We start from the raw sequence: 15,240 nt of genomic DNA on the forward strand, positions 1-15,240 counted from the left end.
TTATAATGAATCGATTTACCAATGCTACACATACATGCACTGTGGAGATTGTATACATTCACAGCGGTAATCAATAGCTGATGAGGGTATCACAAAAAATAATGTCCCTACATCTAGAAGAGCTCCAAGCAAAAAGGAACATTAGTTCTTTGTTTAAAAATGTGCACAAAAGATATTAATAATTCATATAAAACATATCACCTCAATTAGAATATGTAAGTTTAATTGTCATTACAGCTCACCCAAATAAGAATATCATACATATAAGCAAAAGTTTGCCAGGAAAAACAATGTTGACCACCGCTACACATAAGAATATCTACATGTATAATCATTTGATTTCGCAATACCCTATTAGAGCAAAGTCTTTGGTCATGTGACTTCACAATATGATGCTATTTATGCTGGTTATCATGATTGTATTTATCTGAAACTCTATTATGAAAACGTTTACCGAATGCTACATAGTCTTTTGGATTAAACCAACCCTGCAAAAAAAAAAAAAGAAAGAATAAACATTACCTTAAGGCTAAAAAAAAATGTTTTTTTCTGGTCAAGAGAGAGTGGTGACATGCCTTACATTTCTCATTAATTATTAAAACATGCATACAAACAAATTTAATCTTGTCTTTCAGGGGTTAAAGTTGATTTCAATTACTGTGTAAAAATCACACTTTTGAGTTGTTTCTTTTTTTTCTCTTACAAACTTTTGTACTATTGTAGAAAACTAAAAGTCTCCTAAAATCAGTGTTCCAAATTTGGTACTGAGCAAATTTATACTGTGTACTTTATTTGGTCTATAAAAACCAAAATCGTAATTGTTGTAAACTGAATCGCTAATTACTTATTTTCATCAGAGAAACATCTCTGTAATTTATGTATATACCGGTAAGATTCGAACATAAAAATATCATACAATAAGGGTTCTTATACCTGAGGTACAATTATATGAAGCCAGTCTTCTTTCTGGTCTTTGAAAACTTCTGGTAATTCTGAGATGCAAGGAGTCTGGGCTAACTCTAGCAACCTGTCTCGACTATATGTGATGCGCCTCTCACTGTAGTCTGGAATGTCCTTTACATTCAACAAACTCTGTAAAATTGAAATTGTGTCATCACTACAGAAATATATTTAACAAAATGCAGAACACTTACTGATAATAAATCCAGTTGTCACAATACTGTTATAACTGATTAGTAAGGGTTGGAGCAACTTCACTGGGTTTTAAAGTTTATGAATTTGGTAGTGAAACAAAAAGTTCTACTGTTATTTTACATGATCACATGGATTTAATTTAAGTTAGCGATTTCAGATTTTCAATGAAAATAGCAAGTGTTGTGTTTTTCATACCTTGTCATCTGGACATGTATGTTCAGAGGCGGCGGCCATCTTGGATGAAATGGAAGACTGAACCAACTGCCTTTGCAACTCATCACCTACAAACAATGAATGATGTGTACATATTTTAGCACAGATAGCAGTGACAATATTTAATGTCAAGACTAGTCATGATTAATTCTTTTTCATTATTAGTGATCATGAGAACATGCATTGCATCAATGCTTTATTTGATATTAAAGACTGATTATTAGAGATTTAGCTTAGCATATCACACAACAGTATAGCTCTAACTCTAGCTAATTGTGTAACCTCCAACTCTAGTTGATAAGCTAATTGTGTAACCTCTAACTCTAGCCATTATGCTAATTGTGTAACCTCTAACTCTAGCCGATAAGCTAATTGTGTAACCTCTAACTCTAGCCGATAAGCTAATTGTGTAACCTCTAACTCTAGCCGATAAGCTAATTGTGTAACCTCTAACTCTAGCCATTATGCTAATTGTGTAACTTCTAACTCTAGCCATTATGCTAATTGTGTAACCTCTAACTCTAGCCATTATGCTAATTGTGTAACCTCTAACTCTAGCCATTATGCTAATTGTGTAACTTCTAACTAACTCTAGCCATTATGCTAATTGTGTAACCTCTAACTCTAGCCATTATGCTAATTGTGTAACCTCTAACTCTAGCCGATAAGCTAATTGTGTAACCTCTAACTCTAGCCGATAAGCTAATTGTGTAACCTCTAACTCTAGCCGTTATGCTAATTGTGTAACCTCTAACTCTAGCAGATAAGCTAATTGTGTAACCTCTAACTCTAGCCGATAAGCTAATTGTGTAACCTCTAACTCTAGCCATTATGCTAATTGTGTAACCTCTAACTCTAGCCATTATGCTAATTGTGTAACTTCTAACTCTAGCCGTTATGCTAATTGTGTAACCTCTAACTCTAGCCATTATGCTAATTGTGTAACCTCTAACTCTAGCCGTTATGCTAATTCTATGACCTCTTAGTCTTCGCTGGTTCCCAGCATCCATTGCGAATTGCAAGTAGGGCGCAGGTAACTAGTGTTTGCCAAATTGTTCCACTGGGCCGGGATTCCGGTCCAAAGGCATGTGACGGTAACCCGCCAGCCTCTAACTCTCGCTGCTATGTTAATTGTGTCACCTCTTACTCAAGCCTTAATGCTAATTATGTGACCTCCAACTCTCACTGTGATACTAATTATATGATCTCTTACTCTAACTGTTATGAAATTACAGTATTATATTCACAACAAAATTGAAGCCTTTTACATTGACACTTCTGACGTCCCAAGATAATAATAATAACTTTATGACACTACTATGCCATCAAAGGGTGCAGTATGGTAAATAAAATAAAATACAAATAATAAAAAATACAGCAAGTAAACTATAATAAGATGCTAAAAGCTTAATAGGAAAAAATTTAATGTTAATTACAGGATTCTCCCAATGTAGAGGCGATAGCTTTGATATACATATACTTGATTTCTGTTTTGCCTAATTTAGAAACTTTGCTAAGGGTATAAAAAGCCTTATCAGCACGTCATTATTTTAATGAAATTGTCTGTTTTATTTAGTTTATTGTTAATTCCTATTTCTTGAAACAGCTCTCCTCTTTCTTTATCGAGAAATTCACAATCTAGGATAAAATGTTGTTCGTCCTCAACTGAATTTGACATTTTTTTCAAAATCACTCTTCTGCAGGAAGTTGTAGTCACTAAGCCTAAATTTACTCACAATTTTCCGAAGGCTGAAGTTTGTTATTTCGGTTAGGTATGTTTCTATTTTCAAATATGATTTAAACAATTTATATATTCTCATTTTATTGTCATATTTATCATTTTTACTGTGAGGAAAATTTAAGCTTTCTTTTCATAATCTTTTGTGAGTTTTATTTTAACAACATTGATATTGAGATGTGCAAGTAATAGTGAAATCTAGTGGAAACAAACGTCATGAAAAACAAAAGTATTTTCAAAAAACAAAAATAAAATTTAAACATACTTGTACTAGCATTTGTGATAGCAAATAATTGTCTTCTAGTAGCAGCATATTTGTCAGCACTAAGAGTAACTTTGTGCACATATGGACAGGTGGTTGGACCATATGGCTCTCTGATAACAGCAATCGCCTTGCCCTGTACAACTTGTTTCTCGGCTAAAATGAATTAAATAAAATAATGCAAGTGAAATATTGTATGAACATGTACACAAGACAGAGCACGTTACCCCCCCCCCCCCCCATGACCAATATCACACCTACCTACATGTAACTCATAATTTCAATTTTTCATAAATCAAGGTGGTTTTTGATCACTGAAAATGTGATGGAAGAGTGGGAGGAAAACCAACTGTATTACAAATACTTTAATAATCAAGATAACAGCATGAATTTCATCATCTTTACCAATCAAGGTTTGTTTATTCAGTAGTGTATGTTTAAGACCTACTGTGCTATGCAACTCTGATTTGCTGCATGATTTAGATTTAGATTGCGTCTGCGCCTGCAATCAGATCTATACAAAACCTCTTGGTAGAACATCATAATATTCCACTCCATGTGAGATCATTTAGTACCATCCACAAAGGTCATTTATAAAATTTGTGAAATGAAAAATTAAGCTTATGGCCCTTTAATGATTTAAAACTTTGAATAATCCCAAATGATGTGTCAACAAACCTATTTTCTTTTTCAAACACCTTCGTCCTCTGACACCACCATCCAGTTGGACGACGTCCATGTCATTTTCTTGCATTATCGTTTTTTGATCACAAACAGCCTTGTTATCGCCAGTCGACAAATTATCTTGAATGTCTTGATTGTTAGTGAGGTCACTGAAATTTTGTTGGACTACATTGTCTTGATGACAGATACTGTCATTGCTATTCAGTAGCAATGCATCCTGCTGGCTGAAGTAGTCATCATCGTCGTTGTCGTCAAGTGGCATACTTGCGTACTTTCTAAGGTACTCTTCCAGCTCCAACTCATCACTTTTTGTAAATATTTCTGCACCAAATGAGTCCAACGCATCAGTGGGTATCCTGTCACCAGTTTCAGATTCGTCAATGCATGAATTAACAGATGTGATTGGAGGGTTTATGTTTATATTTTGTGTTTGTAATGCTAGGCTATCCATAGGAGAAATTGTCGGTTTAACATCAAGACAATCTCCAGCACCCCTCATATGAATTGTATTTGCTTCTGCACTATTTTGAAAATGATTATTTTCCAATCGTATTTTACTTTGGCATGGTTCAGCTTTCCATAAACTCTGTTCTACAAAATCAACTGAATGTTCTTTGTTTTCATTTCCAGTACAGTCGTCTTCTTCAACAATGTCCATTGGATATTCTGTAAAAACTGTCACATTGCCCTCGATATTGTTTTCTACAGAAATGTCCATATCGCATTCTGTATTGATCGTTACATTACCTTCAACCCAGACTTCCTCCCCTGTATGAACAGTGCTCACGTCAGTGACTTGCGGGTCATGTTTTTGCATATCACAAATAGTTTTTTCTATTATTGTATTTGAGAGGTTCCTTTGTTTTGTTTTGTTTGCTGCAGAGTCTATATTTCTCGTTTCAATCGCCAAACTATCACTTGCACCAACCATTTCAACTGGCGTTCTGTGTTTCTTCTTTGTAATATTAGGAATATTTTTGTCATGGTCTGTTGCTATCCCAGTTTCTACTGTCCATTCTTCATTAATAGTGTTCAGAATCTTAGATCCTGAAAGCAAAAGAAATGTGTTAAAATATGATATAATGTTAAAATTGTAATTGTCTAGTTCCAGTCTGAACATGTCAAATGAAAACTTTTTTTTTCGCTATTTTAGCTGAAGGGATGATTCAGTGGAAATAAAATCTAGCGAATACACTTTTTTTTCAGATTTTACATACCTACAACTCATCACAAATCAGTAAAAATTAACATACAAAACTGCCAAAAAAATTTGATTTAGCGAAAATTGATTCAAGCTAAAATATATGTATTTTACAGTACATAGTCTGACCAATGTGGGGGAAAAGTTACACAAGCAATGTACCGAACTACAATGAAATCAACAGTGTCAAATTGTGATTTACGAAATCTTTGTCATGGAGTCAGTCATTAACTGAATAAGTAAGACACCAAGGTATGAACATCACTGTCTACATATCAAAGATCTGTTATAAAACTAGAGGGTATCAAATTATTAATGTTCACTGTATGGCTGCCTTTATTTTCTATACCCGAGACTGTCTTTTTTGGTTTCTTTTTCTTATTCTTCTTGGGGATGACTATTTTCTCTTCATCCATCAATGGATTTGAACTGAGGAGGGAAGATTGTGCTTTCCACACACGAGGAGCAGCAAAGTCATCCATTTCATCACTCTGCCAACAAATAAATAGCAAGCATTATCCTGCTGATCTATTAAGGTTTACAGACACATTAACATGTCTTTATTTTTTGAGCAATGTACATCATGTTTACTGCACATTTGAACACCTTTTTTGTTGACATCAGATGCAGAAACGCTATATCGTGTGATGGAGATAGAATCCAGTCACTGAATGCAAACGTTCGCACAGCGAGAAACATTTTTCACCACCATTTTTTACTGTTATCTCTCATTAAACTATCATAATGGTATTTCTACAAGCAGTAAAAAGATGTATGCTAATAAGGTTACTGGAAAGTATACACTCAGGCAGTATAGAAACACATTGACCTCTGCTACGCATTGGTTGATACCTAATATTATGGCACAGGTGTTCCTACATGTGGGTTGCATTTTGACTGTTGTGGTTGTTGTGTTGACTTGTGTTCAAGTGATCAATGTTGAAAATAATTATAGTAAACTTAGTACGTTTTCACTTATCTTCCACTACTAATCTTTCCTATGGCCCTCAAAAAAAGAACACACACACAACTAAACTAATGAAAATGACCAGTTATATACAAATACAATCAGGCTTAATAGTTTCTGAGCAGTTGACTGATGTTATAGCTACCAGAAATTATTTGGTGAAAAGTGACAAATACCAGCTTTGGGTTCAACAAAAGTATTTGACAACCAGCTTTTCAAAGTATTTTTTTTCTTAAATTTCAACTCATGTCAACTATGATATGACAAACATCCAAAGAATAGATTAAGAATAATATAGACTTCATGAATTCGGATATACCGTAAAGCTTACCCAGTCTTCCGGCTCTGGAATAGTATCACTTGTGCTTGTCGGTGATGACACAGAAGACGAACTGCAGGTGGAGCCTGTCAGCTGACCTGTATATCGAGATGAATAATTCACTTGATATAACAATCGTTATTATACATTTGGAATCTAAAACATTAAAATTCAGCCATTCGTAAAACTCCTGCAACAGCCATGTAGTGCACGACGTAAATAGAATCACATGACTGAGCAAAAACTATCACACAGGCATTTTTGGATGTTATATCTCATTAATTTTTGATTAAATATAAAAAAATATGTAATAATGTGTGTACCCAGTCAACAAAGGATTGCATCTACCTCGAATATTAATTTGTCGATACAATCATGCTGCCTACATGCATATTTTGCAGTATTTTCATAATAACCTCCAAATTCGCAAGATTTCCCATTTGAATTCATTAACTAGACTACTCTCACTGCATTTAAAATATCAATGGTGAATAAAAGTGAACTTGAACCTGAACTACTCCATCTCTCTGTATGAGGCGAGCCAATATTGCTATCATGTTCTATATTTTCAATTCTTTGACCAGATTTCAGGTTTATTGATGAACCGAAAGTTGGTGGCATGTCATCATTTGGGTTTGAAACCTGCAAGAGAAATAAGTATGATTACACAGAGATACAAAGAACATGTGCTACTGTAAACCCTATCATTTTAAGGTTAGGTATTCATTACTAAATTAAAGAAATATTTCTCATTTCTCAGTCTTTTTGATAATTTACAATATTTGTAATTTTAACAATGTTAAAATAATAGCCACATGTTGAACACCTTTCACCAGTACAACACATTCTTTCAATTCAGATTATCGGAGAAGTCAGATGTTCGTCTATTACCTTCAGAAATTTTCTCAAGCAAAATAATAATACAAATAAAAAATATAACTTCCTAAAATATAACACTGCCAAAAAAATTAATTACCAGTAGAAAATGTACTTACCAGATAAAAAGCTTGAGACAAGTAAGCCCTTGCATTGTGAAATTTCTCACTATCATCTGTGAGAACGGCAATAAAAGCACCTGTAATAAACATTGATAGGTTGATTATACACAGTATACATAGTAAGAGAACACAAGTGACTCATCAGGTTCCTTGTCACACAAAGACCAATCTGATTGGTAACTCACCTGGTTCCTTATCATGCAGATACCAATCTGATTGGTAACTCACCAGGTTCCTTATCAAACAGAGACCAATCTGATTGGTAACTCACCAGGTTCCTTATCATACAGAGACCAATCTGATTGGTAACTCACCAGGTTCCTTATCAAACAGAGACCAATCTGATTGGTAACTCACCAGGTTCCTTATCATACAGAGACCAATCAGATTGGTAACTCACCAGGTTCCTTATCATACAGATACCAATCTGATTGGTAACTCACCTGGTTCCTTATCATGCAGAGACTAATCTGATTGGTAACTCACCTGGTTCCTTATCACACAGAGACCAATCTGATTGGTAACTCACCAGGTTCCTTATCACACAGAGACCAATCTGATTGGTAACTCACCAGGTTCCTTATCAAACAGAGACCAATCTGATTGGTAACTCACCAGGTTCCTTATCACACAGAGACCAATCGGATTGGTAACTCACCAGGTTCCTTATCAAACAGAGACCAATCGGATTGGTAACTCACCAGGTTCCTTATCATACAGAGACCAATCTGATTGGTAACTCACCAGGTTCCTTATCATACAGAGACCAATCTGATTGGTAACTCACCAGGTTCCTTATCATACAGATACCAATCTGATTGGTAACTCACCTGGTTCCTTATCATGCAGAGACTAATCTGATTGGCAACTCACCTGGTTCCATATCACACAGAGACCAATCTGATTGTTAACTCACCTGGTTCCATATCACACAGAGACCAATCTGATTGATAACTCACCTGGTTCCTTATCATGCAGAGACTAATCTGATTGGTAACTCACCAGGTTCCTTATCACAAGACCAATCTGATTGTTAACTCACCTGGTTCCATATCACACAGAGACCAATCTGATTGATAACTCACCTGGTTCCATGTCACACAGAGACCAATCTGATAACTCACCTGGTTCCATATCATACAGAGACCAATCTGATTGGTAACTCACCTGGTTCCATATCATACAGAGACCAATCTGATTGATAACTCACCTGGTTCCATATCATACAGAGACCAATCTGATTGGTAACTCACCTGGTTCCATATCATACAGAGACCAATCTGATTGATAACTCACCTGGTTCCTTATCACACAGAGACCAATCTGATTGGTAACTCACCAGGTTCCTTATCACACAGAGAGCAGTCTGATTGGTAACTCACCAGGTTCCTTATCACACAGATACCAATCTGATTGGTAACTCACCAGGTTCCTTATCACACAGAGACCAATCTGATTGGTAACTCACCTGATTCCTTATCATACAGAAACCAATCTGATTGATAACTCACCTGGTTCCATATCACACAGAGACCAATTTGATTGATAACTCACCTGGTTCCATATCACACAGAGACCAATTTGATTGATAACTCACCTGGTTCCATATCACACAGAGACCAATCTGATTGATAACTCACCTGGTTCCATATCACACAGAGACCAATCTGATTGATAACTCACCTGGTTCCATATCATACAGAGACCAATCTGATTGGTAACTCACCTGGTTCCATATCATACAGAGACCAATCTGATTGATAACTCACCTGGTTCCATATCATACAGAGACCAATCTGATTGATAACTCACCAGGTTCCTTATCACACAGAGACCAATCTGATTGGTAACTCACCTGGTTCCTTATCATACAGAGACCAATCTGATTGGTAACTCACCTGGTTCCTTATCTCACAGAGACCAATCTGATTGGTAACTCACCAGGTTCCTTATCACACAGAGACCAATCTGATTGGTAACTCACCAGGTTCCTTATCATACAGAGACCAATCTGACTGGTAACTCACCAGGTTCCTTATCATACAGAGACCAATCTGATTGGTAACTCACCAGGTTCATTATCATACAGAGACCAATCTGATTGGTAACTCACCTGGTTCCTTATCTCACAGAGACAAATCTGATTGGTAACTCACCAGGTTCCTTATCACACAGAGACCAATCTGATTGGTAACTCACCTGATTCCTTATCATACAAAGACCAATCTGATTGGTAACTCACCAGGTTCCTTATCACACAGAGACCAATCTGATTGGTAACTCACCAGGTTCATTATCATACAGAGACCAATCTGATTGGTAACTCACCTGGTTCCTTATCTCACAGAGACCAATCTGATTGGTAACTCACCTGGTTCCTTATCATGCAGATACCAATCTGATTGGTAACTCACCAGGTTTCTTATCAAACAAAGACCAATCTGATTGGTAACTCACCAGGTTCCTTATCATACAGAGACCAATCTGATTGGTAACTCACCAGGTTCCTTATCAAACAGAGACCAATCTGATTGGTAACTCACCAGGTTCCTTATCATACAGAGACCAATCTGATTGGTAACTCACCAGGTTCCTTATCATACAGATACCAATCTGATTGGTAACTCACCTGGTTCCTTATCATGCAGAGACTAATCTGATTGGTAACTCACCTGGTTCCTTATCACACAGAGACCAATCTGATTGGTAACTCACCAGGTTCCTTATCACACAGAGACCAATCTGATTGGTAACTCACCAGGTTCCTTATCAAACAGAGACCAATCTGATTGGTAACTCACCAGGTTCCTTATCACACAGAGACCAATCGGATTGGTAACTCACCAGGTTCCTTATCAAACAGAGACCAATCGGATTGGTAACTCACCAGGTTCCTTATCATACAGAGACCAATCTGATTGGTAACTCACCAGGTTCCTTATCATACAGAGACCAATCTGATTGGTAACTCACCAGGTTCCTTATCATACAGATACCAATCTGATTGGTAACTCACCTGGTTCCTTATCATGCAGAGACTAATCTGATTGGTAACTCACCTGGTTCCATATCACACAGAGACCAATCTGATTGTTAACTCACCTGGTTCCATATCACACAGAGACCAATCTGATTGATAACTCACCTGGTTCCATATCATACAGAGACCAATCTGATTGGTAACTCACCAGGTTCCTTATCACAAGACCAATCTGATTGTTAACTCACCTGGTTCCATATCACACAGAGACCAATCTGATTGATAACTCACCTGGTTCCATGTCACACAGAGACCAATCTGATAACTCACCTGGTTCCATATCATACAGAGACCAATCTGATTGGTAACTCACCTGGTTCCATATCATACAGAGACCAATCTGATTGATAACTCACCTGGTTCCATATCATACAGAGACCAATCTGATTGATAACTCACCTGGTTCCATATCATACAGAGACCAATCTGATTGGTAACTCACCTGGTTCCATATCATACAGAGACCAATCTGATTGATAACTCACCTGGTTCCATATCATACAGAGACCAATCTGATTGGTAACTCACCTGGTTCCTTATCACACAGAGACCAATCTGATTGGTAACTCACCAGGTTCCTTATCACACAGAGAGCAGTCTGATTGGTAACTCACCAGGTTCTTTATCACACAGATACCAATCTGATTGGTAACTCACCAGGTTCCTTATCACACAGAGACCAATTTGATTGGTAACTCACCTGATTCCTTATCATACAGAAACCAATCTGATTGATAACTCACCTGGTTCCATATCACACAGAGACCAATTTGATTGATAACTCACCTGGTTCCATATCACACAGAGACCAATTTGATTGATAACTCACCTGGTTCCATATCACACAGAGACCAATCTGATTGATAACTCACCTGGTTCCATATCACACAGAGACCAATCTGATTGATAACTCACCTGGTTCCATATCATACAGAGACCAATCTGATTGGTAACTCACCTGGTTCCATATCATACAGAGACCAATCTGATTGATAACTCACCTGGTTCCATATCATACAGAGACCAATCTGATTGATAACTCACCTGGTTCCTTATCATACAGAGACCAATCTGATTGGTAACTCACCTGGTTCCATATCATACAGAGACCAATCTGATTGATAACTCACCTGGTTCCATATCATACAGAGACCAATCTGATTGATAACTCACCTGGTTCCTTATCATACAGAGACCAATCTGATTGGTAACTCACCAGGTTCCTTATCACACAGAGACCAATCTGATTGGTAACTCACCAGGTTCCTTATCATACAGAGACCAATCTGACTGGTAACTCACCAGGTTCCTTATCATACAGAGACCAATCTGATTGGTAACTCACCAGGTTCATTATCATACAGAGACCAATCTGATTGGTAACTCACCTGGTTCCTTATCTCACAGAGACAAATCTGATTGGTAACTCACCAGGTTCCTTATCACACAGAGACCAATCTGATTGGTAACTCACCTGATTCCTTATCATACAAAGACCAATCTGATTGGTAACTCACCAGGTTCCTTATCATACAGAGACCAATCTGATTGGTAACTCACCAGGTTCATTATCATACAGAGACCAATCTGATTGGTAACTCACCTGGTTCCTTATCTCACAGAGACCAATCTGATTGGTAACTCACCAGGTTCCTTATCACACAGAGACCAATCTGATTGGTAACTCACCTGATTCCTTATCATACAGAGACCAATCTGATTGGTAACTCACCAGGTTCCTTATCACACAGAGACCAATCTGATTGGTAACTCACCTAGTTCCTTATCATACAGAGACCAATCTGATTGGTAACTCGCCTGGTTCCTTATCATACAGACACCAATCTGATTGGTAACTCGCCTGGTTCCTTATCATACAGAGACCAATCTGATTGGTAACTCACCTGGTTCCTTATCACACAGAGACCAATCTGATTGGTAACTCACCAGGTTCCTTATCACACAGAGACCAATCTGATTGATAACTCACCTGGTTCCTTATCATGCAGGGGCTAATCTCATTGGTAACTCACCTAGTTCCTTATCACACAGATACCAATCTGATTGGTAACTCACCAGGTTCCTTATCACACAGAGACCAATCTGATTGGTAACTCACCTGGTTCCTTATCATACAGATACCAATCTGATTGGTAACTCACCTGGTTCCTTATCATACAGAGACCAATCTGATTGATAACTCACCAGGTTCCTTATCATACAGATACCAATCTGATTGGTAACTCACCTGGTTCCTTATCATACAGATACCAATCTGATTGGTAACTCACCTGGTTCCTTATCATGCAGAGACCAATCTGATTGGTAACTCACCAGGTTCCTTATCATACAGAGACCAATCTGATTGGTAACTCACCTGGTTCCTTATCATACAGATACCAATCTGATTGGTAATTCACCATTGAAGTTCTTTGTCATGCAGAGACCATTCAGATTGGTAACTCACCAGGTTCCTTATCACACAGATACCAATCTGATTGGTAACTCACCTGGTTCCTTTTCATACAGAGACCAATCTGATTGGTAACTCACCTGGTTCCTTATCACACAGATACCAATCTGATTGGTAACTCACCTGGTTCCTTTTCATACAGAGACCAATCTGATTGGTAACTCACCTGGTTCCTTATCATACAGACACTAATCTGATTGTTAACTCACCTGGTTCCTTTTCATACAGAGACCAATCTGATTGGTAACTCACCTGGTTCCTTATCACACAGAGACCAATCTGATTGGTAACTCACCTGGTTCCTTATCTCACAGAGACCAATCTGATTGGTAACTCACCAGGTTCCTTATCATGCAGAGACCAATCTGATTGGTAACTCACCTGGTTCCTTATCATATAGATACCAATCTGATTGGTAACTCACCAGGTTCCTTATCATACAGAGACCAATCTGATTGGAAACTTACCTGGTTCCTTATCACACAGATACCAATCTGATTGGTAACTCACCTGGTTCCTTATCACACAGAGACCATTCTGATTGGTAACTCACCTGGTTCCTTATCATACAGACACTAATCTGATTGTTAACTCACCTGGTTCCTTATCACACAGATACCAATCTGATTGGTAACTCACCTGGTTCCTTATCACACAGATACCAATCTGATTGGTAACTCAACTGGTTCCTTATCACACAGAGACCAATCTGATTGGTAACTCACCAGGTTCCTTATCATACAGAGACTAATCTGATTGGTAACTCACCTAGTTCCTTATCATACAGAGACTAATCTGATTGGTAACTCACCTGGTTCCTTATCATACAGAGACCAATCTGATTGTTAATTCACAAGATTCCTCATCACAAAGAGACCAATCTGAGACCTACAGGACAGAAAACTTACCATCCTCTGAATCAAGATTCAACCAGTGTATGTCTGTACCAGATATCCTGCCTATGTGTCTAACAATTTCATATCTTTCTTCACTTGTTAAGTATTTCAATACAAAGTATGGCACTTCTAATAGGAAGTCCTGATAGGATAAATATTTAGTAAAAGAATAAATTTAATAAGGAATGAAGCCGTATACTGACAAGTAATTATATATATCAAAACATTAACTGTCAATTCTTTGGTTTTCTCCTTGGGGATGAAAGTTCCCTCAACCTAATTTCCTAACTGACCACTAGAGGGCATTTTCAGGCTCAATAGATATCCCCTGTTTTTACCACTGTGTGTAAATATTTCACAGTAAAATCTGTAGCAGTTCAGTTCAGTTAGATATTTGTTCTGAAATCACCAGAATTGATGAGATTGATTGATTTTACCAACTAGTTGAAACATTGCCAAGACAAATCACACAAATCGTCACAGTCGACTGGCAATGTGCCTGCAGAAAACATGGCCTCCATACCATTTCAGGCTACAATTTGTTTATTTGAAATTTGTTTGTAATAGAATTTGAACCAAAGATGTGACCAATTTCAAACAAAAACATCAGGTTAAAGTACTGTAACCAGAGCATATACAGGTAGCATGTGTCATTGAAATTTGACAAGTGATTCTTGAGATATGCATACACACAAATAGACTAATTGCAAGGACGAGTAGATGAGTCTAAAATAAAAACAAGCAGTCTCTCAGCTGAGATAGCTCCGCTCTTAGCAATTCACATTTCAATTAAAGAATTGAAGATATTAGAAAATGAACAAATCTAAGAAAGGTCTGCCTAAGGTACTTATACACCAAGTAACAAAGCAACAAGAATTGTAGTTTTCAAGAAGTCGAAAAAGTTGACATAGACGACGGATGCCAACGGACAATCACTCATATGATAAGCTCCGCTCGTCAAGTCGAAATCGGGGCTAAAAATTAAACACAGCAACCCATAATATGTGATGTTCAAACTATGTTTGATTAAAATTGACTTGTTCGTTGCTGTGAAATCGTTGTATAACTATGTACATACAAACACACACACACACACACGCGCACACACACACACACACACGCACGCACGCACACACACACACACACACACACGCACACACGCACGCACGCACACACGCACACACACACACACACACGCACGCACGCACACACGCACACACGCACACACACACACACACACACGCATGCACACACACACGCACGCACGCACACACGCACACACACACACACACGC

The 15,240-nt window shown here is 37.5% G+C and overlaps 1 protein-coding gene across 1 annotated transcript in view; it reads right to left on the minus strand.

Annotated features, from left to right (window-relative positions):
• Positions 1–202: 202 nt before the first annotated feature.
• Positions 203–15,240, minus strand: part of LOC102802932 (uncharacterized) — a 33,743-nt gene continuing 18,705 nt past the window's right edge. Inside the window, exons 17-26 of the mRNA XM_085500431.1 lie at positions 13,959–14,088; positions 7,535–7,614; positions 7,049–7,181; positions 6,552–6,637; positions 5,603–5,744; positions 4,047–5,099; positions 3,372–3,524; positions 1,351–1,436; positions 934–1,092; positions 203–488 (exon numbers count right to left, since the gene is read on the minus strand). Of these exons, the coding sequence (XP_085356557.1) occupies positions 396–488; positions 934–1,092; positions 1,351–1,436; positions 3,372–3,524; positions 4,047–5,099; positions 5,603–5,744; positions 6,552–6,637; positions 7,049–7,181; positions 7,535–7,614; positions 13,959–14,088 (2,115 nt within the window). The 3' untranslated portion in view covers positions 203–395. The remainder of the gene's footprint in view (positions 489–933; positions 1,093–1,350; positions 1,437–3,371; positions 3,525–4,046; positions 5,100–5,602; positions 5,745–6,551; positions 6,638–7,048; positions 7,182–7,534; positions 7,615–13,958; positions 14,089–15,240) is intronic.

Source organism: Saccoglossus kowalevskii, chromosome 6, assembly GCF_978046115.1.
Source record: "Saccoglossus kowalevskii chromosome 6, keSacKowa6.1, whole genome shotgun sequence".
In the NCBI taxonomy this organism is placed as follows: domain Eukaryota; kingdom Metazoa; phylum Hemichordata; class Enteropneusta; family Harrimaniidae; genus Saccoglossus; species Saccoglossus kowalevskii.